Source organism: Physeter macrocephalus, chromosome 7 (assembly GCF_002837175.3).
Source record: "Physeter macrocephalus isolate SW-GA chromosome 7, ASM283717v5, whole genome shotgun sequence".
NCBI classification, from domain to species: domain Eukaryota; kingdom Metazoa; phylum Chordata; class Mammalia; order Artiodactyla; family Physeteridae; genus Physeter; species Physeter macrocephalus.
In genome coordinates, this window is record NC_041220.1 from 72956711 (window position 1) to 72982728 (window position 26018).

The 26018-nt window shown below is 36.5% G+C and overlaps 1 protein-coding gene across 1 annotated transcript in view; it reads left to right on the forward strand.

Annotated features, from left to right (window-relative positions):
* The window catches only part of COPS4 (COP9 signalosome subunit 4), a 36362-nt gene that overhangs the window by 1790 nt on the left and 8554 nt on the right, over positions 1 to 26018 (forward strand). The window contains exons 2-7 of the mRNA XM_007127556.4: positions 7232 to 7311; positions 9406 to 9557; positions 10633 to 10736; positions 15160 to 15313; positions 15474 to 15624; positions 22125 to 22295. Of these exons, the coding sequence (XP_007127618.1) occupies positions 7232 to 7311; positions 9406 to 9557; positions 10633 to 10736; positions 15160 to 15313; positions 15474 to 15624; positions 22125 to 22295 (812 nt within the window). The remainder of the gene's footprint in view (positions 1 to 7231; positions 7312 to 9405; positions 9558 to 10632; positions 10737 to 15159; positions 15314 to 15473; positions 15625 to 22124; positions 22296 to 26018) is intronic.

Below are 26018 nucleotides of genomic sequence, written 5' to 3' on the forward strand. Positions count from 1 at the left end.
CACAACAGTGAGAGGCCCGCGTACCGCAAAAAAAAAAAAAAAAAAAAAAAAAAAGAAGCTATCAGAAGAGATAAAGTTTTCATGTATTTGCAGGATTCTGAAACTTAAGCTAAGCATTTACTTCCACTGCTCTGAATTGCAGATAAACAATAGTATCCACCTTATTGGGTGCTTTAGTTATTTACTGCTTTGTAAACAAATCAGAAACTTAATGGTATAAAACAATTATAATTTCTCAAGATGCTTTGGGTCTACTGAGCTATTTTGCTGGTCTTGTCTGGGCCCACTCATACAAGTGCAGTCAACTGGCAGCTCAGCTGGGGTTGGTGGGGCTAAAATGGACTCACATACACATCTAGCTGTTGGCTGGGTCTCTCTCCACACTGCCTCTCATTCAATAGTTTAGATGAGGATTCCTTACAGGGCCTTGGGAGTGTTCCAAGAGGGTGAGAGTGGAAGCTGCAAGGTCTCTTAAAGTTACCCTTGGAAGTCTCACAACATCAGTTCTCAAATACTGGTCAAAGTAAGTCACATAACCAGGCCAGATTCAAGGGGAGGGGAAATGGAGTCTACCTCTTTATGGGAAGAGTGGCCAAGTTACACTGGTCCTATCTGGGCAAGAACAGTGTCATATTTATTTTCGTAAGAAAACAGTTCTGTCAGCTACATGCTTTATGAGAGAAATACTCTTGAAATATATCAGTGGTTTTAGGCTTTATGTTAGGAGCTGAGTAACAAAGGATTCCATATTAAGAAGGAATGGAGTAAATTCCTTTTTAAAATACTGATACTGTGTGTTACCAGCAATTTGCAGAATATCTATAACAGTAGTTATTCAATAAATATTGGTTGACTCAATGAATAGCTGGAAAGGTGCAGAGTATATATTTGAAACCAGGTTTGTCTACTCTAAAAAGCTCGTTTTTAACCCACCAGACTGCACTGCTTTTCTTGTCAAAACTTCCATTAGAAATGCTTTCCCATAACTATGAAATAACACAACAGTCTGAAATTGATGTAAGAAATTGTCACATGAGAAGCATTTTTTGCAAATTATATAGACTGCTTTTGTACATATTATGCATTGTGTTCGTTATCTCATATAAAGTTTTAGAAGAAGCAAAAAGCCTTGAGAGAGGGAGCATTTGTTGTGATAGCTTATCTTATTCACTTGGCTAAAACCTGTGTGGTTCTTCAAAATTCAGTTCAGATGTTATTTCTTCCAAAAAACCTTCTCTGAACAACCATCAACACATGGAGGACCTGGTTAGTTGCCCTTCCCATGCCCAGTGGCATCCTATGTTTACCTCTATGATAGCACTTAGTTGTTTTATCTTTTTATTTCTTGCTTTTCCAACTAGAATGTTCTCTCTTTGAGGGCAGGTTTGAGGTCATGGATTATATGTCTTTGTTGAGTCAATCCTATATAAATATGACCCTTCTTTTTTTTTTTCCTTCCCAGTTCTGTGGTATGGAGGGTATTCAGAGGAAACTATCAGGCCTTTGAAATCTAAATGCTTCATTTTACAAAAAGCTGTCAATCTGGATGGAGAAAGGCAAGAAAGGGAGACCTTTTAACTGCCCTTGACTATTAAAAAAGCTGTTTTGGGGCTTCCCTGGTGGCGCAGTGGTTGAGAGTCCGCCTTCCGATGCAGGGGACACGGGTTCATGCCCCCGTCCAGGAAGATCCCGCATGCCGCGGGGCGGCTGGGCCCGTGAGCCATGGTCGCTGAGCCTGTGTGTCCGGAGCCTGTGCTCCGCAACGGGAGAGGCCACAACGGTGAGAGGCCCGCGTACCGCAAAAAAAAAAAAAAAAAAAGCTGTTTTGCAGAAAAGAAAATAGACTTTTCTACCTCACAGAGGTAGACTTTGGATCACAGCTTTCTAGTAATACAGTGGAATAGACTTGTCAAAAAATAGAGGATACACACACACACACACACAAACACACACACACACACACAAACAGAGCTGGAAAGCTCTTCTAACACAGATTCTCTGGTTCTCTGTTATTCCCACACACAAGTTTCAGCGGTTCCTATCTGAAGAGTGGAGTTCCCTAAAATCTAGTGTTTACCATCTGCCAGGCACAACTTTACTTACATTTTAAAATCTTAAACAGTAGGTGATAGTATTTACATTACATGTGAGAAAACAGTAGGTGTTAGTATTTACATTACATGTGAGAAAACAGAGGTGAAACCCTTTGCTCTGGGGTCACATAGCTAGTGACAAAGGCAGAATACAGTCTGTCTGCTTGGCTCAGAGCCCTTAACTCGAAACACCTACCTTTTGGTTTGATGTTACTTTCAGCAAACTGGACTGCATTTCAGACTAATTTTTTTTGCCTAGAATTTCTGTCTTCTCCTACTCTTTCCCATTTAACACTAACTAAGTCCAAATATTTAGACTGCTTAAAGATCAACCTCATTGGTGGATGAACCTGGAGTCTGTCATACAGAATGAAGCAAGTCAGAAAGAGAAAAACAAATACCATATGCTAACACATATATATGGAATCTAAAAAAAAAATGGTTCTCATGAACCTAGCGGCAGGACAGAAATAAAGACACAGGCGTAGAGAATGGACTTGAGGAGACGGGGAGGGGGAAGGGTAAGCTGGGATGAAGTGAGAGAGTAACATTGACATATATATGCTACCAAATGTAAAATAGATAGCTAGTGGGAAGCAGCTGCATAGCACAGGGAGATCAGCTCAGTGCTTTGTGACCACCTAGAGGGGTGGGATAGGGAGGGTGGGAGGGAGAGGTGGGATAGGGAGGGTGGAAGTGAGATGCAAGAGGGAGGGATATGGGGATATATGTATGCATATAGCTGATTCACTTTGTTATACAGCAGAAACTAACACAACATTGTAAAGCAATTATACTCCAATAAAGATGTTAAAAAAAAAGATCAACCTCATTAGGAAATTATTTCTGTCTTCTAAAAAATTATATTAGCACTTAGCTGTAAGATTTTGTCTTTAATATTCTACAACTTCATTATGATGTGTCTGTGGATTTGATTTTACTTATCTATGTCAATTAGCTTTTGCTGTGAAATAAACCACCCCAGAACTGCACGCTTAAAACAACAATCATTTATTTAGCTTATAGTTCTGTTGTTTGGTACTTTGGGCTGGGCCCAGCTGGTTGATTCTTCCCTATTCCACGTGGTCTTGGTTCCACAGGGGCTCCAGGTGCACCTGTAGTCAACAACATGTAGGCAGTCAGGTCAGGTAGGCAGCTCTGCTTCTCTGTTGGCTGCGGCGGTGGCAGGTGACTGGGCTACATATCTCATCATCCAATAGGTCGGCCTGGACTCATTCATGTGGCAAAGCCGCGTTCCAGCAGGTAAAGACAAATTCTTTTAAACTCCAGGCTTGGAACGGCACTTCTATTTCTGTTGCCTTCTATTGGTCAAAACAAGCCCAGATGAAAGGGTAGGGAGATAAACTCTACCTCTTGATGTGAAGACTTACGAAGTCACATTGCAAAGAGGCATAGATACAGGGAGTAAAAGAATTGTGGGCAATTTTTGTAAATCCTCTACTGCAGGGGTCCCCAGCCCCCGGGTGGTGGACTGCTAAGGGTCCGAGGCCTGTTAGGAACCGGACCGCAGAGGAGAGCAGGAGGTGAGCGGTGGGCGAAGCTTCATCTGCCACCCCCCATCGCGCCCCGTTGCTCACGTTACTGCCTAAACCACCGCCACTCCCCAGAACACCCCTTCCATGGAAAAATTGTCTTCCACGAAACCCATCCCTGGTGCCAAAAAGGTTGGGGACCACTGCTCTACCGCATTATCCTGGTTAAGCTTCATTGTGTTTCTTGAATCAGTGGATTGGATCGTTCATTGTCCTGAGAGGTTTTTCAGCTCTCTCTCTCTCTCTTTAAATGTTGCCTCTGTCCCATTCTATTTTCTCCTCTAGGACCCGGGTGAAACCCTTGTTAGGCCTTGTTACTGTGACCTCTGTGCCCCTTACTCTGTCTTCTGTACTTTCCATTTCAAGGCTTTATTCTGGATAAGTTCTCCTACTTTCTAGTTTCTCAGTTCGTCAAATGTGTCTAGTCTGCTATTAAGAACTACACCGAATTTCAAGTTTTGGTAATATTATTTTTTAGTTCTATAGCTTTTGGTGATTCTTTTTTCAAATGACACTTTTTATGGTTCCTAGTTTCTTGCTGGAACTTTTTAAAAGCTTGTCTTTGTCTCTATAAACTTGATAAACATAAGTGTATTTCAGTCGTTTTGGTAACTACAGTATCTGGAGTCCCTGTTTGTTGCTATTGTCTGTTGTTTTTGTTGATTCCAGCTAATATTGTCGTATGCATTGTAACGTTTGTTGTTGGGCAAATTATTTTTAAATGTATTTTTAGAAACAACTGGAGGTCTATGATGTTACCTTTCAGGGAGGATTTTCATTTCCTTCTGCTGGACACCTGACAGGGTTAGGAATCTAGGACCAAGGCTTCCAAATTTATTGGTCTCCTTACTAGATGATCCTTGGAATAGCATTTGTAACCGTGCTTCCAAAGTGCTAGTGTTTCCTCCTTTGGCAGGTAAAAAACCTTAGATCCCTGTTCTAGTTTTATCAGTCAGCCGGAAATTGCAGCTTGCCTTTCAGCGTTTCCAGCAGATGGCAGAACACCCCAGAGCCGAGCCCACTTCTCCCCAGCAGAAGTGCCTCTCTGCCTCTCAGCTATCTTTCCACAGTCAGCAAATGCTTTCAGGCAGAAGCTATGGTTCACGTCTTTGCGCTCTTAGTCTCTTCTCTTTACTCTTTCTCTTTAGGATTTTATGCTATTAAAATTTGTTTTTCATTTCTTTCAACTTTTTATGTTGTTTTGGAGGCAGGATTGGTCCAATATCTATTTCACCATTACTGTAAATGAAAGATCTGTGAATGCATACCTGTTACACTCATTTTGAGCATAGATAGTGGCTGTGGTACATTTTCATGTGTATATGTTTTATTTACCTCCAGATTCCTTTCAAGTACCAAGAAATCAGAAATTGACATACTGAACTTTAGTTCATGTACATAATAGATGCTCGATAAACATTTGTTGATGATGATGAATGGATAGGACAGATGCAAGGTGCCTTAATTAATTAAGTTTCTTTTCCAACATAATATTTTTTAATGAAAAAATATTTGGTACTTGTCATGTTCTCCACATCAGTCACTTTTCCATCTTTTCCATTGATTTAGATTTTTTTTTTTTTTGGTGTTCTCAATACAGATTAGTTGATTGATAAGTTATGAAACTATATATGAAAACTTAAATTATTAGCAAATTTTTATGTGAGACATTGTCATCTTTGAATACAATATTATTAGTATAAAATAACTGGGATTTAAGAGTAAGAGGGTTTAGCCATAGTCTTCATTTAATTGATTATGAAAAGCCAATCTAAAAAAGAAATAATAAACCATTGAATGCATTAACTAGAACCATGCCCAGGGCAATAAAGTAAATGTATAAATATAGATATGGAAAATATATGTGTATATGTGTGTGTGTATATATATGTATATATGTAGAGAGAGAGAATGAGTTTTGTTTTTTTTTTCGCTGCGCTGCACAGTTTGTGGGATCTCAGTTCCCCGACCAGGGATTGAACCCAGGCCACGGCAGTGAAAGCGCCGAATCCTAACCACTAGGCCACCGGGGAACTCCCAATGAGATAGTCAATGTAAATAAATTTTTAGATAACTGTATTTCATCCCTCAAATGTAGCAATTTTTAAAATGACAATTTTTTTTTTTTTTTTCCCCCGGTACGCGGGCCTCTCACTGTTGTGGCCTCTCCCGTTGCGGAGCACAGGCTCCGGACGCGCAGGCCCAGCGGCCATGGCTCACGGGCCCAGCCGCTCCGCGGCATGTGGGATCTTCCCGGACCGGGGCACGAACCCGCGCCCCCTGCACTGGCAGGCGGACTCCCAACCACTGCGCCACCAGGGAAGCGCCAATTTTTTATTTTAAAGCTTGATAATATTTCCTTGCTTTCTTGGAATTGTTTGTCTCTTCTTTTGGAGTTAGCTATCTTTTCTGTCAGTATACCTGCTTTCTTACAAAGCCACTTTGATTCACTGCTGTTTTGAGAAATCGTAGAACCAAGGCTGTGAGAATATTGTATGAGTTGAGAATCAGTAAGTGCTGAATTGTAGCTTGAGGGTGTGCCCTACAAATACAAGTCATAGGTTTGAATGTGTTTGGGCCCTATTTGTATATTTTTATTTCTTGACTATATTCTGGATAATGTTCTGAATAATTGCAATTAGGTTTGTAAAATGCATTAACTAATGCTTTTAATAAATATTATGATTGAGACAAACAAAAGGGATAAAGAATAGTATAATACCAATGTACCAACCACTCAATTTAAGAAATAAAATGTTACTAATACTGCTGATCTTTGAGTCCTTATGATGTGCCAAGTACTCTTCTAGGCATTGTATATGTAGCAGTAAACAAAACAAAAATCCCTGTCCTCATGGAGTTTATAGTTTAGGAAAGAACTTACCATTGCCTAATAATTGTTAGTGTTCTTGTTTTTAACATTTCCCCATCATTGGTAGAACGCTGATTTGAATTTTGTGTGATCATGAATATTAGGCAGAATAGGTATTGGAACTGAATGCAAGTAAAGAACTAATAGGCACTGAAGGATGTTCTGTCAGGACATTTGGCTTGGTGGAATGTATTTTGTACACACTGAGACATTTAATCTCTAATATTTGGCTTCATTGCATAGTCAACATTATCCTATTGTTGGTAACCCTAGATTCATTAGGTCCATAAGGGAAAGGTTCTGGGCCACCTCAAGTAATGTTCTTGTGTGTACTTTAGTGAAGGAAGTATAGCTTATCTTTTGAGGCACTTGAAAGAAAATTGACGTTTTAAATTCAAAACTAAAACTTGAAAGAAAGAGTGGCACCTTAGATCCATTAACCTAGATTTACTCTTTTTGTGATAGACATGAAAACTTTAAAAATGGTGATATACTGTAAAGAAAACTAGAAGAAGTAGCACTTTGAATTACAGATTTAGTGTTTCTTATGATGGACTGGAAACTTAAAAAAAAAATCTGTAGTGTACTATAAAGAAAACCACAAACTAGAGCACTATGAAAGAAACCATGGTAAATAGAAATGAACAAACATCAAGTTAGCATTAGACTATATAGTGCCTTCTAAACACTTTTTCTTTTTGGTATTGTTTTAGGTATCGTCAGATCCTGGAAAAAGCCATTCAGTTATCTGGGGCAGAACAACTAGAAGCTTTGAAAGCTTTTGTGGAAGCAAGTAAGTGGAATGAAAATTCCGTGTTTGCCTTGTATTACTGAGTTAGGACTTAAAAATTTGCTCAAGCCTTGTTTTATAACAAATTGTCAATATAATTTACATTGAGATTAAATTAAATATGCATTGAGCTTGATTGATTTTAGAATTTAAACTACTTACAACTTGATATTTGTTTTTCAATGTGAAGCCATTGTTACGTTTACAATTAAGGTTTTGTATAGTTATTGATAAAGCAACTGATGGAGAGACAATATAGCAAATGATAAAAAAGAATAGTCTGGATTCAAATCCTGGTCTGCTATTGTATTAGCTATGTGATCTTGGGTAGGTTATATAACCTCTTTGTGCCTCCTTTTCCTTGTCTATAAAATGGGGATATGATACCTACCCTGTAAAATTTTTGGGAGATTAAATGAGTTAATATCCATAATGGAGTGCTTAGTATAGTACCTGGCACATGATAAGTACTAGATAAGTGTTAGCTGTTGTTAATGTTAAGAACATTTCTTTTGAATGGGAACTAGAAATTTCCATTCTTTAAGACACTCTTCCCCACTCCCTGACTTCAAACATATCCAGTTATCTGGAAAATTACTCAAAATTCAGGCTGGAATTTATCCTGAGTTCACAATATTAATGATACTTGATAGTGCTTTACAGTTTACACTGTGCTTTCATACACATTATCCATCACACAGGCTCCTTTTCATAACCTTGTGACTAACAATGCAGGTATAGATAGCTCTATATAATATATTATAAAATGAGTCTCAGGATTAGGTGACTTTTTGCCCAAGGACATTCAGTTAGTCAGTGGCAGAACCCAGACTAGAAACTAGGTTTTCTTACTTATAGTTCTTATTTACTTATATTTCCCTGAGAAGTGCTAGTTTGTATAGTAATTTCTAACAGTTATAGGTACCTAATGGCACTTGTAATGCAACTGTTCTCAGTCACATCCAATATCATCCAATTCCAATTAGTATACTATAAACTGATTAGTTACAAGGCCTGTCAGTTACTGCCTCAAAAAATTGGGGCCTGCAATGTGAGACAAACTGGCAATGGTTTCAGAAAAACTCTTTGAGTGGCTTTTTTTTAAGACAGTTGCACTTAGTAGCAAAAGAGTAGTGCTTTTTATAAACTTTGATCTTTATATAAACTTTGAATCCAATGAGCCACCAAAAAAAAGCAGTCTACTGTTAAAATCATTTGCATCAACTGAATAGTTTTGAACTGTCATTTATTTCCCCAGTAACTACTGATTTAAACCTAATTTATCTAAGGAGTGGTTCACAAGCATGATGCATCTTTTTAAAATGTAATAATAGTGATAATAATAACTCACATTTGCTGAGTGCTGTGTGCCAGGTATTGTTTAAAGCACTTTATGTATATTGCATTAAAGCTTCACAGCAACTTATCCACATTTTACAGAAGAGGAAAGAGAAGCATGGAGAAGTTAAGTCTCTTGCCTGAGGGCATGTAATCAGGAGGATTTGGAAGCAGTGTGTCTCCAGAGTTTTCATCCTTAATCATATATAATAATACCTCATAAATGTTTATAAACAGTGTCATAAAATATGTCTATGCATCTAATGCTGACCTAAGTTCGTATTTATTGTTTTTATCAAGAAAGTACAAGTGGCAGTAACTGTCACTACTCGCTTTATTTAAACTTCATGAAGATTATTTCACTGTTTCTTCTTTAACTCTTTTTTTGTAGCTAGGTGGAATATAAGAACATTAATAAAAATATAAGTGTTTCTGTGCCTTCAATTTGTAGAAAAATAAAGAAGAGAAAAGAATGACGTAAAATTCTCAACTGTTAAAACTTTTTCCCAGCCATTTCTGTTTCTTAGAAAAGTTGTGATATTTTTACTGTTTTGGTGTAGTTGTTATGTGATCAGATAATTCAACATAAGGAAAACTGGTTCTATAATATAAGGTCACAGGGGTGTGGAGATCCCTAAATAATGCTTTGAAGAGTACCCTGGTATATATTATTTTTAGTATTAATTTTAGGTGAAAATTGATTGCTTAATGAAAACATAAATTACTCATGTTTTCTTATCCCTTACTTTTTTTAACAAGTGGTAAATGAGAATGTCAGCCTCGTGATCTCTCGCCAGTTGCTGACTGATTTCTGCACACATCTCCCTAGCCTACCTGATAGCACAGCCAAAGAAATCTATCATTTCACCTTGGAAAAGATCCAGCCTAGAGTCATTTCATTTGAGGAGCAGGTAAAAACCTAGAGCAGTGGTTTTTGTTTTGTTTTTAGGACTCTGTTTATTATGTGTTTCTTTTTTTTAATTGAGATATAATTGATGTACAATATTATTATAAGTTGCAGGTGTACAACATAGTGATTCACGATTTTTAAAGGTTATATTCCATTTATAGTTATTATAAAATATTGGCTATTAGAGTGGCGATTTTTAAACTGAGATAGCAGCAATTATTTTGAGAGATACTATTAAATTTTTAAAGAAGGTAATCATTCAACTTCATTTTTACAAAACAGTGTGCCAAACAGCATTTTACAATGTAAGATCAAATAAACATCATGATGTTTTAAGTCCAGCTGACATTTGCTCATATACTATAATTTGGTTTTATGAACCAAATATTACTCTTTAGATATATTTTTTAAAAATTTTATGTATTTATTTATTTATTTTATTTTTGGCTGCGTTGGGTCTTCGTTGCTGCGCACGGGCTTTCTCTAGTTGCGGCAAGCGGGGCCTACTCTTCGTTGCGGTACACGGGCTTCTCATTTTGGTGGCTTCTTTTGTTGTGGAGCACGGGCTCTAGGCGCGTGGGCTTCAGTAGTTGTGGCTCGCGGGCTGTAGAGCGCAGGCTCAGTAGTTGTGGCACACGGGCTTAGTTGCTCTGCGGCATGTGGGATCTTCCCGGACCAGGGCTCAAACCCGTGTCCCCTGCATTGGCAGGCGGATTCTTAACCACTGTGCCACCAGGGAAGTCCCTAGATAATTTTTTTAAATCAGTAAAATTGTTGATTAGGCTGAGAACATAGGAGAACTATAGCATTATATATGCAGTGACACAAAAGCAAAACTTAATATTTAAACTAAATTATTGCCATAATCCACATTGCAGAATGTGTTAGTTCACTCTTGATATTCTGTGAATGCAAAATTCATTAAAAATTTGGGTAGTCTAGGTAAACTTTTACTATTTACTTGCCTGCGTAATATGTTGAATGAGAGCATTGTCACAATAGATTATCATCTATTTATTTTAACTAGTTTACTAGTATCAGTGGAAATAATTTAACATGTGTACCTCCTATTCCAGGTTGCTTCCATAAGACAGCATCTTGCATCCATATATGAAAAAGAAGAAGATTGGAGAAATGCAGCCCAAGTGTTGGTGGGAATTCCTTTGGAAACAGGACAAAAGTATAGTAAATAGTGGATATAAAACATGTATAATTGTTCACTTACTTTTTTTTTTTACATTCTGGTACAGGAAACAGATAATGAACAATTTAATAAATAAATAAGTAAAATTTGTACCATTTTAGAAGGTGATAAGTGCTATGGGGAAAAGGGGCAAAGTGGGGAACAGGATGTATTATTAAATAGGGTGATTAGAATGGTAGGGTGGTCCTGATATCACCTTTTCAAACACTTGAAGGAGGTAACAGAGTACCTATGAGCTGCCTGAGGGAAGAGTATCAGTAGATCCTCTTAGAGAGGATGGCTAGTGCAAAGGCCCTAAGACTGGAACATGCTTGGAGTGTTTTAAGAAGAGCAGGGAGACCACTGTGGGTGGAGTGAGCAAAGGGGAGTGTGATAGAGGGTGAGATCAGAGAGTATTGGGTACCAGATTACATGGGGTCTTGTAAGCCATCGTAAGGCCTTTGGCTTTTTTTCTAAGTAAAACAATGGGGAGCCATTGGAGGATTTTGTACAGAGGACTGACATGATCTGATCATGTTAGATCATTCTAACTACTGGGTTGAGAATAAACTGTAGGCATGCAATGATAGAAGTAGGGACATTAGTTAAGAGGCTTATGGGCTACTGCAGGTGAGATGGAGATTGTGAGAAATGTTGGACCCTGGATGTGTTTTTAAGGTAAAGCTAAGGGTTTCTCGACACCTTGGATATGGAGTACAAGAAAAAGAGCCAAGATAAGTCCTGAGTTTTGGTCTGAATAACTGGAAAAATAAAGTTGCCATCTACTGAGTGGTAAAGAATAGGTTTTGAGGGAAGATCAAGAGTTCTGTTTTGGACATGTGATAACCAAGTGGAAATATCTAGTAGGGAGTTGAATATATTAGTCTGGAGTTTAGGAAAGAGGTCTGGACTAGAGCTGTACATTTGGGAGTCATTGATATATAAATGGAATTTAAAGCCTTTAGACTGGACGAGATCTCCAAGGGAGGGCATATAGGTAGAGAAGAGCACTGAGTACTGAGCACTCTGACATTAAGAGGTCAGGGGCAGGAGGAAGATACAGCAAGTGAGGATTGTCCATTGAGGTAAGAGGAAAACCAGAAGAATGTGGAGTGTGATATCTCAGAAGCCAAATGAGGAAAATGTATCAAGAAGGAGCAAGTGATTAACATGGTGTTGATGGTCAAGTAAGATGAGGAGTTGAAGGTGAACCGTAAAAGGTAGTAATGTGGAGGTCATTGGTGACCTTGGCAATAGCTGTTTTGCTGAAATGGTGAGAGTGAAAGCCTGACTGGAGCTGTTTAAAAGAGAGTGGGAAGAGAAGAATTGGAGACGGTGAGCATGGGCAGCTCTTTGGGGAAGTTTTCATAAAAGGGAGCAGAGAAGTAAGTTGAAGATGACAGCAGATGTTAGGCTGAGATTATTTTTTCTTTTATGACTCAGTGGAAAGCAAAAATTTGACATAGGGGAGTAGTGGAGAGGATTCTTGCAGGAGTAGACTAGAGGGGAAGGAATCCAGTGGAGGGATAGGCTTCCGATAGGAGCATGGACAGTTCATTTGTGGCAGAGTTTCTCGGCCTGGGCACTCTTGGCATTTTAGATCAGATAATTCTTTGTCCTGGAGGCTGTCCTGTGTATTGCAGATGTTTAGCAGCATCAGCGGCCTCTACTCACTAGATGCCAGTGACACCACTATGCCTAGTTGTGACAATCAAAAATGTCTGTAGGGCTTCCCTGGTGGCGCAGCGGTTGAGAGTCCGCCTGCCGATGCAGGGGACGCGGGTTCGCGCCCCGGTCCGGGAGGATCCCACGTGCCGCGGAGCGGCTGGGCCCGTGAGCCATGGCCGCTGAGCCTGCGCGTCCGGAGCCTGCGCTCCGCGACGGGAGAGGCCACGGCAGTGAGAGGCTCGCGTACCGCAAAAAAAAAAAAAAAAAAAAAATTGTCTGTAGACATTGCAGATTGTTCCCTGGTGGGCAGAATAGTCCCAGTGATCTATGGTAGCAGCCAGGAACACGGAGTTTATGGGTGCAGATATTAGTAATGTGGTGATGGAGTTTGTGCAAGTACTCTTTTCTTTGATTGTTTCAATACTCTTAGTGAAGTTGGAATCAGAGTCATCAGCTGAAGTGTGGATGGGGGTGAGAGTTATGAGGTTGAGGAGATATAAGAATATCAAAAAAAATTCTCTGGGAGAGTGGGACGGTGTACAGCATTAAGGCTCATTTAAAGGTCCTAGTCACTAAAATGAGATCAGTCAGACTGGTTGCGTGTTTTTCTTCATCAGAGTTCAGCTACGTGGTTGCAGGAGAGGAGTAGATGAACTATTAGGTTTAACCAGCATTATGATTTCGCCCAACAAGTATGACAGCATGAGAGGGGCAAGGGAGATGAGCGCACGTGCAATTCAGTGATGGAAATGATTGACCATAGGAATTAAGCCAGGTAAGGAGGAAGTGAGGCCTTTAAGGGGAAAAATACAATAACAATGTAGTAGGATCAGTGGTTTGGAGTCACAATGGGTTCAATGGATTGTTAGGTTTGAGATACTAGAGAAAATGAGATGGAAAAACAATTAGAAAAAATTAAGATGATAGTTTGTAACTTTTATCCAGCCAGTCTTACCTTTGATATGTATTTTAAAAAATATTTATAGTTCTTTATGAAACATTCCTCCAAAGTATATTGTATAGAAGGATGAAAGGTGTGAAACTCTTGGTTGTATTATTAAACACACTTCCTCTTTCAATTGGCAAGTATAAAAATACCAACTGAATGACAAAAAATATTTTCAGTTACTTCTCTACTCTTTTACCAGGTGAATAAGGGATTCTTTTTTTGTCTTCATTAATATTTGTGATCATAAGTCAAACACTACTACAGGCATCTTGCCTTTTGTGCATTTATGAAATTGTTAAACAGTGATGCCCCTTGAAAAAGCAACCAGTATATGAAAAAGCCTTCATTCATACGCAGATGTTGAATTTTGTTTTCTAAGGCCTCTTGTTAATTTGGGTTTTTTCTTGGATAGTTTGAAAAGGCTGGAGGCTTTCTTAATTGCTTTGGTCTTATTCTGTCTGGAACAGTTTCTCCCTAGCACAGAGCAAATGATTTATTTTCATTGGTAGTTGATGTAAATATAAAATAGATATTGTTCTTTGCAGTGGTGGTAATTATCATTTTGAGAGTACTGTAACATTATCTGTGAGGATACCAAGAACTGAAAATTCAGTGGTTTTTCTAAACAAGTTAAAGTGATTTGGGTAAATTATTGAGAGCCTGTTTCTTTAAAAAATGATTCATTCTGATTATGAAAGTAATGGACATAATAGATATCTTGGCATAAAATATGAAAATGCAAAAAATATGGTACTGTTTATAGCAGTTTATGTAAATATGAGTTGTGAATGGAAATAATATAATAAAAAAATAATATATGACTTATGGAAAATTTTGGATTGATATAAAAATTTTTGAAGAATTAATTTCAAAGCTGGGCCAAGTCAGTTGTAAACTCTGTTCTTGCCAAATGGTGGCTCCACTTTTGCTGGTAAATAGAATTAATTTTTCTGTGAGGATTAATCTTGAATTATGTGAGTTTTGAATTATGTTGGGTCTTCAGTTATGCATTTCTTGCATAAAATGTGACTATTGGGATAAAGAAGAAAAATGAAAACCACCTGTATTCTCAGAGATAATTGCTATTACTATCTTGATATACATGTATAGAAATACATTTGGATGGTGTTTTATGTACTGTTTTATCCAATTTTTTCACTTAGCAAAAACTTATGACTGTTATCAGAAGTGATTATTATAATAACTGTATAGCATCTACCATCTTTATGTACCACAACTTAATTGATTACCACAATTACGATTATGGGTGATTTCCATTTTTTTTATTATGGATATTTATGAATAACTTTACAAATGAATATTCTGTACATATATATATATATGTACAACCATGATTTATTTTTAAGGATTTATTTTTTTAGAGGTAAAATACAGTAGGTAAAGAGGATATGCATTTTTAAAGATTCAAAGGATGGTTGGAGAGCATACTGCCAAATTGTTTTCCAGGATGGTTGTACATGTTCATAGTTCCCTGGTAGTATATGATATGTCCCTGAACTGAGCTTTTTTTTTTTTTTTTTTTTAAGATCTTTGATGTGTGAGATTATCTGAGGATTAGAAGAAGCTAAAATGAAACATGAACAGTGATTAAAATAATAAAAATTCAATAAATCTTATTCTGGAAATATGTTTTAGCTTGTCTATGTAATATACTGCAATAAAATGTATGATCCCCTTATATTAACAGAATATATATAAGGAAAAAATAATGTATTTCCTACCACTCCCAAAATTTTCTTGATGAAATATTTAATCATTCTGTGTCTTTCTGTTATACCCTAGACAGTACAATGTAGACTATAAACTGGAGACATACCTGAAGATTGCTAGGCTATATCTGGAGGATGATGATCCAGTCCAGGCAGAGGCTTACATAAATCGGGCATCATTGCTTCAGAATGAATCAACCAATGAACAGTTACAGATACATTATAAGGTAGCAGATGAGCTAATTTGGAAAATTAATTTTGTATTGGAGAATCCTTCAGTAATAAGGTGCTCCAGAATATTTGATAAATGCTGTTATATAATAGAAATTTTCTTTTGCTTTTTATTTTTAATTTTTCTCCCTAATTGAAACATTTTCCCTCTTATAGGTATGCTATGCACGTGTTCTTGATTATAGAAGAAAATTCATTGAAGCTGCACAAAGGTACAATGAGCTCTCTTACAAGACAATAGTGCACGAAAGTGAAAGACTAGAGGCCTTAAAACATGCTCTGCACTGTACCATCTTAGCATCAGCAGGTAAATACGTCATTTACGCTTTAATGAATAGTAAGTTATCTTTGCTTAATAATTTCAGGTTCATTACTATTTGAGGATTTAGCAAGGAGCTATTCTTTAAGAGGATGTCTTATTAATAAAATTATGATACATTTAAACAGTTAAAAACAGCACATTGCTAACTTAAGACATTTTAAAATATACATTTATCAGCCTATCACCCACAGGTATTAGGAATAGTTAAGAGGTAATGTGAAGTTTAGTTCTTCTAAAATATCACTGAAAAAATGGATATTAAATTAAGTGAGAATTAGACGAAGGGAAATGAAAATTAAAATCTAGAAATGAGTGCTGTGATAATGTACTGCTTTGGGGTTGTTGTCTTTTTTTTTATCTTCAAGCCTCAGTTTTAGACCTGGTGCTTATCTTTTTCTTCCATGAATATAAATAATAAACTATTCTGTATTCATTTTTACTAAACTGTAGCATGTAAATCATTCAACTTATAAAGCAGGAAAGGGCACTGAGAGGAAATGCTGATAATTCTAAGCCATGGCTTTTCTAAATCATTTTAGAATGTCTGTTTTTGAACTGTGTTTAGTTGAGAGCCTAATGACATGTTCAGACTACACATTTCATTCTCTTTGAAGCAGTCATCTTACTTATTTTGTTTTTGTTACTGAAAAGGCAGTACATAAAATGGACTGCTTTGTACTCTGAAGAACTATTACTGATTCTTTTATTTCCTTCAATATAAAAGTGTGTATCCTTTTTTTATACGTAAATGATAGCATGATAGATACACTTTTGCAACTTACTTTTTTTATGTGGATATTCATCACAGTGGTCTTTATATGTCATTACATAAAGCTCATTCTTTTTGATTTTCTGTTGTTTGGCTTTATCATAATTAGTCAATTATAAACAATGCTGTAGTGATTATACACATATATGAATATATGTATAGGTAAAATTTTTGAATCTAAGGGTACATACATTTAAAATGTTGAGAGAAATTATAAGTTGCCCTTTAATGTTAGACCTTCTAAACAACAATATCTTTGTGAACCTGATTACTCACACACACATTACCAAATTTTTTTATCCTTGCTAACCTGGTAGAAGAAAAATAGTATTTCATTCTAGTTTTAATTTGCATTTCATTTATCATGAATACTCTTGGACGTCTTTTCATGTGTTTAAAAAAATCGTTGAAAAACCCATTTTTTTGAGTGAATTATCTGTTTATGTCCATTAGCCATTTTTTTGTGTTTTTATCTTTTTTTTTAATAAAAACTCTTCATGTATATAAGAAATTAACAATTTTTTTCTCCCAATTTATTGTCCCCTTTTTGGCTTTGTTTATGAAATTTTTGCCATGCAGAAACTTTAAATTTTTATATAGTTAAATATTTTAATCTTTTATGGCTTCTGGGTTTTGTTGACTTGCTTAGAAAGGTCTTCTCTATTGTGAAATTACATATTTTAAATTCTTTCATGTTTTCTTCCAGTACTTTAAGTTTTCAAATCCTCTGGTCTCAGGACCCCCTTAGACTCTGAATAATTGAGAACCCTAGAGAGCTTTTGTTTATGTAGGGTATATCTGTTGATTATTGAATTAGAAATTGCAGTGAGAAATTTTAAAATATTTATTAATTCTTTTAAAAGTAACAATAATAGATCTATTAGGTATAAACGTAAATGACATTTTAATTTAATTTTGTGTTTTGGTTGCACCACACGGCTTGTAGGATCTTAGTTCTCCAACCAGGGATCGAACCTGGGCCCTGGGCGGGGGAACGCACAGCCCTAACCACTGGACTGCCAGGGAATGTCTGACATTTTTATAAAATAGCTGTTTTTTCTAAAACAAAAAAAGTTAGAGAATTGGAATTGTTTTACTTTTGACTTTACAAGTCTTTTCATTGTCTAGCTTAATAGACAGAAATTGAATTCTTAAATGTACTTCTGTGCTTAGCCTGTTTTGATATGTTTTGATGGGAGTATATGAAGAAAACCCAGCCTCACACAGATATGTAGTTGGAAAAAGGAGGCATGTTTAGTGACTTTTTCAGATAATCGTGGGTATTCGTCTTTGATACTCTAACTTGACAAGTAGTGTAGTTTCTTATGGGTTAATTGGAATGTGGCATCTGAAACCGTATCAGTGAACATTTTGCACCCTATAATGTTAAAATCTTGGTCTGTCTTCAACGTTGATGGATCTTTTACCCATGTAAGATTTTGTACCATCATGTATTGGTTGTTTGGAAAATGTTGGTTTGCTGATTTATGCAGAGCTTCCAAATATTGATGTACTTTATTATACAATATCCAATATCCAATATATTACCACTGATCTCATCAGAAAAACCTTTAAGTATTGGAAGGTTGTCAGCCTCATAGTGGCAAATACAAGTTTTCAGAAATTTTAATTTTTTTCTTTAAAACTCAAATTTTATCAATGGCAGCAAGTGCTGTTCATTGGTGGTAACAGGCTCACTTTGCTCATTTTTAAGAAAATGTCTGCCAGATACCTAAGTCTGGAAACCATAATTTGTCAGTTGTTATTTTAAGTGAACGTGTTCCATGAGAAAGAGACTAGTTCAGCTTGCACTGTTTCCTTGGGACAACCATTATACTTTGGTTTATAGCAAAAGTGCTGTAAGTACATTTCCCATTTCGTCACACAAAATATTAAAAAGGTATGTTCTCAAGTGTCAAGATTTAATGAAAATAATGTTTTACTGCTGCTAGGACATTTTTAAGTGAAACTATCTCTTTTGACTGTTGAGTGTGTGGCATAATATAGTTTGTTGCCAGTGCCACTGCCTTGATTTGTGCTGTGGTGCCAGTAATCTTTGCCACCATTGCTTTTGCACCAGCAGTGCAAATGTCAACTCAGTGAAGAAGGCAAAGGATGTCTTTGTTATTCTAAATTTAGTGTCAACCACTGATCCCTTGAAAAGGTCATGGGGACCGCCTTTGAGAATCGCTGCTTTAGGGTTTCATTTTTTACCTTCATGCTTCCTCCTAGTCACGATCTCTAACCCCTGCCCCCCAAGAGTAATCACTAGTATAGATTAGTTTCGCCTACTTAAATTTACCTGTAAATCCTAATCCAGTTGGATTTATTTTAGTGTAAGAAATGAGTTAGGAAATTAACGTTTTTTTGTTTGTTTTTCTAAATGGTTAGTTATTTGACCTGGCATTCTTTATTGAATAATCCATCTTTTTTTCCCCTGTTGATTTGAAGCACACTGTAGTAGATTTCTGGACATAGTATTCTGTTCTGTTAATTAGCCTGTCTATTTATGAATATACTTGTACTGTGCTCTTCAAATTATTATAGCTTTATAGTGTTTTATTATCTTGCAGATCTACTTCCCCTTCATTACTCTCTTTCTAAATTTTCCTGGCTTTTTGTCATATTTGCTTTCTCTCTCTCTCTCATATGCACACACACATATTTTTTGATGTATCATTTTAAAGTAAGTTGTAGGCCATCATGACACTCCCTCTTTATATATCATCATGTATCTCTGTAGAACAGGAACATTTTTCTGCATAACTGCAATACCATCATTATCCCTAAAAAAATTAACAGTGATTCCACTGTAGAGTTTAGCAGCCTGTCCATATTATCACTGCCCCAGTTAGCTCAAGAATATCTTTTATACCTTCCTTGTTCCCCTTGAACAAGGAGCAACTTCATGTGTGGCATTTGGTGATTATGGCTCTTTAGTCTTTAGACTCTTTTAGTCTAGAGTAGTTTCCTTATTTTTCCTGCCAACTTTATTGTGATATAATTGACATACAACACTGTATAGTTGCCTCACTTAAAAAAAGAAAAATTACTGACTTTGAAGTTGTTAGGTAAAATGTCCTTCATCCTAGATTTTTTGATATATATATTGTTTTTTTATTCCTTAATCCCCTATATTTCCTGTAAAATGGAAGTTAGCCAGAGGTGAGGTTAGATTCAGGTTATTTTTTTTCTAGCAAGAATACCTTATAATGATGCTGTGTACTTGCTTTTGAATCACGTCAGAGAGCACACACTGTCAGGTTGGTCCCACTGTTAGTGATGCTGAGTTTGTTCATTTGATTAAGGTAGAAATTCCATTGTAAAGGTACATTGTCCTCTTTGTATTTTGTAAATAACTCATGGGGTGCTGCTTTGACACTACAAAAATCCTGTTCCCCAAATTCCTTTCCATAATTTAATATCTATTAATAATCCTTGCCTGGATCACTCATTATATGTGTAATATAAAATGAAAATGAAAAATGTTGATTTACTAATTCTTTTCTTCTGCATTTATTAGATAGTATTCTTCAGGAGCTTTCCTTTTTTCTCCTTTTTTTTTTTTTCCAAATATCACTGTGGATTTTTTCTTAGCTTATTTTTCTGCGTGTATAATATACACACAGAAAACTGTACATATCAAAAGTGTACAATTTGGTGAATTGTCACAAATGAACACCATCACGTAGTCAACGTCCAGAACAAGAAACAAAATATTACCAGCACCCTGAAATATTCTGTCCTGCTTTCTCCTAACCACTGGCCCCAACCCCTATCCCCCAAGAGCAATTGTTAATACATACTAGTTTTGCCTGCTTCTTATATTTATATAAATGAAATCATATAGTATATATACTCTTGTCTTGCCTCTTTTGCTCAACTTTATGAAATTTATCCACATTGTTACATTCAGTTTCTTCATTTTCATTGTTATGTGGTATCCCATTATGTGAATATACCACAATTTGTTTATCCTATTGCCTTCTTATTAGCTATTAGTAATAGTACTGCTGTGAACATTCTTGTATATTTGACTCTGTTTTTTATTTATTCAGTGTGTCACAATAAATTATAGTTGTTATTCTTTTTGATGCTCAGATTGTCCCAAATATGACCAAATTATGTCTTTTTGACACAGCCCCATTAGTTTTTGAGTACTTGCCTGAAATGTAACAATAGCATAAAAAGAAGCTTCAGGCTCCTTTTGTATTTTCCCTGTTCCAGACATGAAATCAGCTATTTTTTGAGGATCTCTAATTCCTTTTAATGAGGATAGTGAGATCAGGTTACTAGATGTGCTCATTGATGCTGGGTATCAGTCATTAGGCTCTTTCAGTATGTAGAGCTAAAAATAAATTTAAAAAGAAAAAGTTTGCTCATAATATTTTTTCCATTAGTTCAGTTTTTAATGTCATCAGTTGTCATGTATTTTTTCACCATTTAAAGGTCCTTGAAGGTGTAAATTGAAACTATGAAAATCAAGTTTCCCATCTGAGAAATGTTTGTTCATCTTTTATAAATTTTTTATTATTAGGGGAAGAATGCATGTTCATTGTAGAAGTACAGATAAGCAAGAAGAATAACAACTATAACTGGAACCATGTGTAACATTTTGGCATATAGTTGGCTCTCCATATCCAGGGGTTCCTCATCCGCAGATTCAACCAACTGTGGATTGAAAATATTTGGGGAAAAAAATTCTAGGAAGTTCCAAAAGGAAAACTTGAATTTGTCATGTGCCAGCAACAATTTACATAGCGTTTACATAGATAGATCATCTCTCGGTATTATACATAATCTAGAGATGATCTAAAGTATAGGAGAGGATTCATGAAGGTAATGCAAATACAACATAAGTGACTTTTGCGCCTGCAGATTTTGGTATTTATTTGGGGGGTGGTCTTGGAACCAATCCCCATTGGATACTGAGGGAATGATTGTATATCATAGTCTTCACAAATGAATATACAGTTGATCCTCATTATTCACCGCTTCCATATTAGTGACTTTGCCTACTTCCTAAAATTTGTCACCCCCAAATCAGTACTCAAAGTACGATACTTTCACAGTCATTTGCAGACATGTGCAGAGCAGCAAAAAATTTGAGTCCCCCTGTTTATGTTTCTAGCTGGGATCGAACAAGGCAATGCTCTACCTTGTTTCAGCTCTCATACTATAAACAAGTATCCTTTTTGTGGTCTATTTAATACCACATTCTCCACATTTTCATGCATTTTGTTGGTGGTTTTGCTGTCTAAAATGGCCCCTAGCATAGTGCTGAAGTACTATCTTGTGTACTTAAGTGTGGGAAGTCTGTGATGTGCCTTTTGGAGAAACTATGTGTGTTAAGTTAGGTAAGCTTAATTCAGGCATGAGTTATAGTGTAAGCCATGAATTCAATGTTACTGAATCAACAATATGTATTGAATGTGGTGCCTTTAAACAGAAATACACAAAACAAGGTTACATATTGACCAGCTGACAAAAATGTTGTGATCAGAGGCTCATGGAACCTAACCCCATATATCCCCTAGGAGCAGGAGTTGAGTATTCACTAATACAGTGTTGGCAGCAAATTTATAGAACATAACTATGAGAAATAACGAGAATCAACCTGCATATTTTAGTAGGCAAAAATGAGGTCATAAAAAAGATTGTTTTTCATTGAAAAAACAGATTGTGAGAATATGTTATACTCATTTGTTCCCCTTAGGACAGCAGCGTTCTCGGATGCTTGCTACTCTTTTTAAGGATGAAAGGTGCCAGCAACTTGCTGCTTATGGAATCCTTGAGAAAATGTACCTAGATAGGATCATCAGAGGAAATCAACTTCAAGAATTTGCTGCCATGCTGATGCCTCACCAGAAAGCAACTACAGCTGATGGTAATGATTACTTCTTATAAGTATGTGGTAGTAAATATTGAGGTCACACTAGTAGAACGTATGTTAGATTTGAAGCATCTTGATATCTTTCTGTAATATTTTTGTGTAACACTTGATAAAAGAAGGAGTATTGACTGAAGATGAATATTATACACAGATATGAGTTTGAAGTATAAAGTAGCTCTATTGGAAAGCATTTCATGGAATAAAGCATTTTTTGGAAACTGTAAGAGCAGAAGAATTATAGGCTAGGCTTATAGCACCTGGTTTTTTAAAGACTCAAACCATTTGATAAGTACCTTAATTAATCTTAAACATCAGTTTGTAACAGAGCATAATTATCCAGTCCTATTTTAGACGGAGCAAAATTTGACACAATAGCTTGCCCAGGGTTACTGAGGGGAAAGTGTTTCCAATAAGAATAGAACTTGGTGTCATGTTTCCTAGTATTTGCTTAAGTCAGACTGCCTTTGCTGGGAAAGAATTTTGTAATAGATGCTTGTTCATAACATCAATTATTTTATGTATGTTTATCTACAGAGGTTTTAAAGTAGCTTATAACAGTAACACACATGATAATAAAAATGTAGATGTAGGCCACCAGAAACATGGAAAAGGTCAAGACAAACATGCAGATCTGTCAGACTCATCGCCTTGGATTCACTGTCATCCCATATTGAAGAGAATCTAGCTGTAAAGAATTATTTATGTAAGATTTGGCTGAAACGTATATACCTCACCAGTCTTACTGCCCTGAGTTAAACCAGATCATTGAAGCAATTATATTGACCTGTAGAATTTCTTTTATTTAATTGTACTTTAAGAAACAAATCAATTGATTTGTTTCTTAAAGTACAATTTATTATTTTACAAACAAATCAATTTATTATTGTACAAACAAATCAATCTTTCTGTCTAAAGGAGATATTTATTCTATAGGATATTCTTTATGCAGATCCTCAGAAAATTCCTTTTCAGTCTTAGGATTAGTTGTGATTCTCCAGAGCAATTGATTTTTATCTTATTTAAACACTGTGAGTTGATAAACTGGTTGGTTTTCTTAATTTTTAAAAAAAATTATTTATTTTTATTTTCTGCTGCGTTGTGTCTTCGTTGCTGCGCGTGGGCTTTTCTCTAGTTGCAGTGAGCGGGGGCTACTCTTCGTTGCGGTGCGTGGGCTTCTCATTGCGGTGGCTTCTCTTGTTGCGGAGCATGGGCTCTAGGCACACAGGCTTCAGTATTTGTGGCATGTGGGCTCAGTAGTTGTGGCTTGTGGGCTCTAGAGCGTAGGCTCAGTAGTTGTGGCTTGCAGGCTCTAGAGCACAGGCTCAGTAGTTGTGGCACACAGGCTTAGTTGCTCCGTGGCATGTGGGATCTTCCCGAACCAGGGCTCGAACCCATGTCCCCTGCATTGGCAGGCAGATTCTTAACCACTGCGCCACCAGGGAAGTCTCGGCTTTCTTAATTTTATGGGCTGCTAGAAAGTTTAAAAAATTAAACTTGTAGCCTACCTGTAATGTGTGTGTTTTGATTGTTGTTATTCTTTTTCTTTTTAACTTTTAAGTTTTCTTGTTTTCTGTGTATTCTGAGCAGCTTTAAATAAATTCTTTTGCAAGAAGATGTCTGACAAACAAAAGCTAGATAAATAAGAAAGAGTTTCCAGAATTGATGTAGTTGAGCTTCACATTTGACTTTGAGCTTTCTGGCCATGAAAAAAAAAAAAAAGATAACATGAGATAATTCTTTTCTCAAATGAGGGCTACTCACTAGGATCTCGGGGACTGCAAATGATTTTCAGATTTCTCATAGGAGACTCGGAGAATGCAAATGATTTTCAAATTTCTCATAGGAGACTATGTATCAATATATAGGACAGGCATTTTGTCTTCTTCCTCTTCCATTTTAGACTTTATTGCCTTCCTTATTTATCTGTCTTGGACATCTTTGTTTATTGTCCTTACAACCCTAGGCTAGCAATCTTGAGACATAGTTTTGTTGTTGTTATTACAATTCAGTGGTTTCAGTATATTCTCAGAGTTTTACAATGTAACTACTAGTCTACTTTCTGCTCTATAGATTTGCCTGTTCTGGACATTTCATATAAATGGAATCATACAATATATGATCTTTTGTGACTGGCTTCTTTCACTTAACGTGATGTTTTCAAGGTTCATCCGTGTGGTAGTGTACATCAGTACTTCATTCACTTTTATTGCCGAATAGCATTGTGTTAACCACATTTTATTTCTTCATCAGTTAGTGGACATTTAGGTTATTTTCACTATTTGGCTATTAATACTGCTGTGAACATTCATGTAAAAGTTTTTGTGTGGACATAAGCTTTTAATTCTCCTGGATGTATATCTAGGAGTGGAAGTACTGGGTCATATGGTAACTCTATATTTAGTCTTTCGAGGAGCTGCCAGACTATTTTCCAAAGTGGCTGCACCATTTTACATTCCTGCCAGCTGTGTGTGAGGGTTCCGTTTTCTCCATATTTTCTCCCACACTTGTTATATTATCTGTCTTTTTGATTTAGTCATCCTAGTGGGTATGAAGTGTGGTATCTTATTGTGGTTTTGATTTGTATTTTCCTGGAGGCTAATGGTGTTAAGCACCTTTTCATATGCTTATTGGCCACTTTTAAATTGGGTTATTTGTGCTTTTATTATTGAATTGTAAATTCTTTATATATTCTAGATCTTATTATCAGATAAATGATTTGCAAATATTTTCTCCCATTCTGTGTGCTGTTTCTTCACTTTGTTGATGGTATCTTTTGAAACACAAAAGTTATTAATTTTGATGAAGTCCAATTTATGTTTTTTCTTTTGTGGCTTGTGCTTACAGTGTTGTATCTAAGAAACCATTGCCTAATCCAAGGTTATGAAAAGTTGTTCTGTTTTCTTCTGTAAGTTTTATAATTGTAGCTCTTACATTTAGGTCTCTGATTCATTTTGAGTTAATTTTTGTATATGGTATAAAGTAGGGGTCCAGCTTTATTATTTTGCATGTGAATATTCAGTTGTCCCAGAACCATTTGTTGGAAAGGCTCTTATTTCCCCACTGAATTGCCTTGGCATCTTTGTTGACAATCATTTGACTGTAAATTTGAGTTTATTTCTGGACTCTAAATTCTATTCCATTATTCTGTATGCCTGTCCTCATGCCAGTACCACACTGTCTTGCTTGCTGTATCTTTGTAGTAATTTTTTTTTTTTAATTTTTAAGTTTTGGCTGCGTTGGGTCTTTGTTGCTGCATGCGGGCTTTCTCTTGTTGTGGTGAGTGGGGGCTACTCTTCGTTGTGGCACGCGGGCTTCTCATTGCGGTGGCTTCTCTTGTTGCAGAGCACGGGCTCTAGGTGCACAGGCTTCAGTAGTTGCAGCACGCAGGCTTCAGTAATTGCGGCATGTGGGCTCAGTAGTTGTGGTTTGCAGGCTTTAGAGCGCAGGTTCAGTAGTTGTGGCACACGGGTTTAGTTGCTCTGCGGCATGTGGGATCTTCCTGGCCCAGGGATCAAACCCACGTCCTCTGCATTGGCAGGCAGATTCTTAACCACTGTGCCACCAGAGAAGTCCCTTGTAGTAAGTTTTGAAATCAGAAAATTTGAGTCTTCCAACTTTGTTCTTTTTCAAAATTGTTTTGGCTTCTATGTGTCCTTTGAATTTCCATATGGATTTTAAGATCAGCTTGTCAATTTCTGCAAAGAAGCCAGCTGGGAT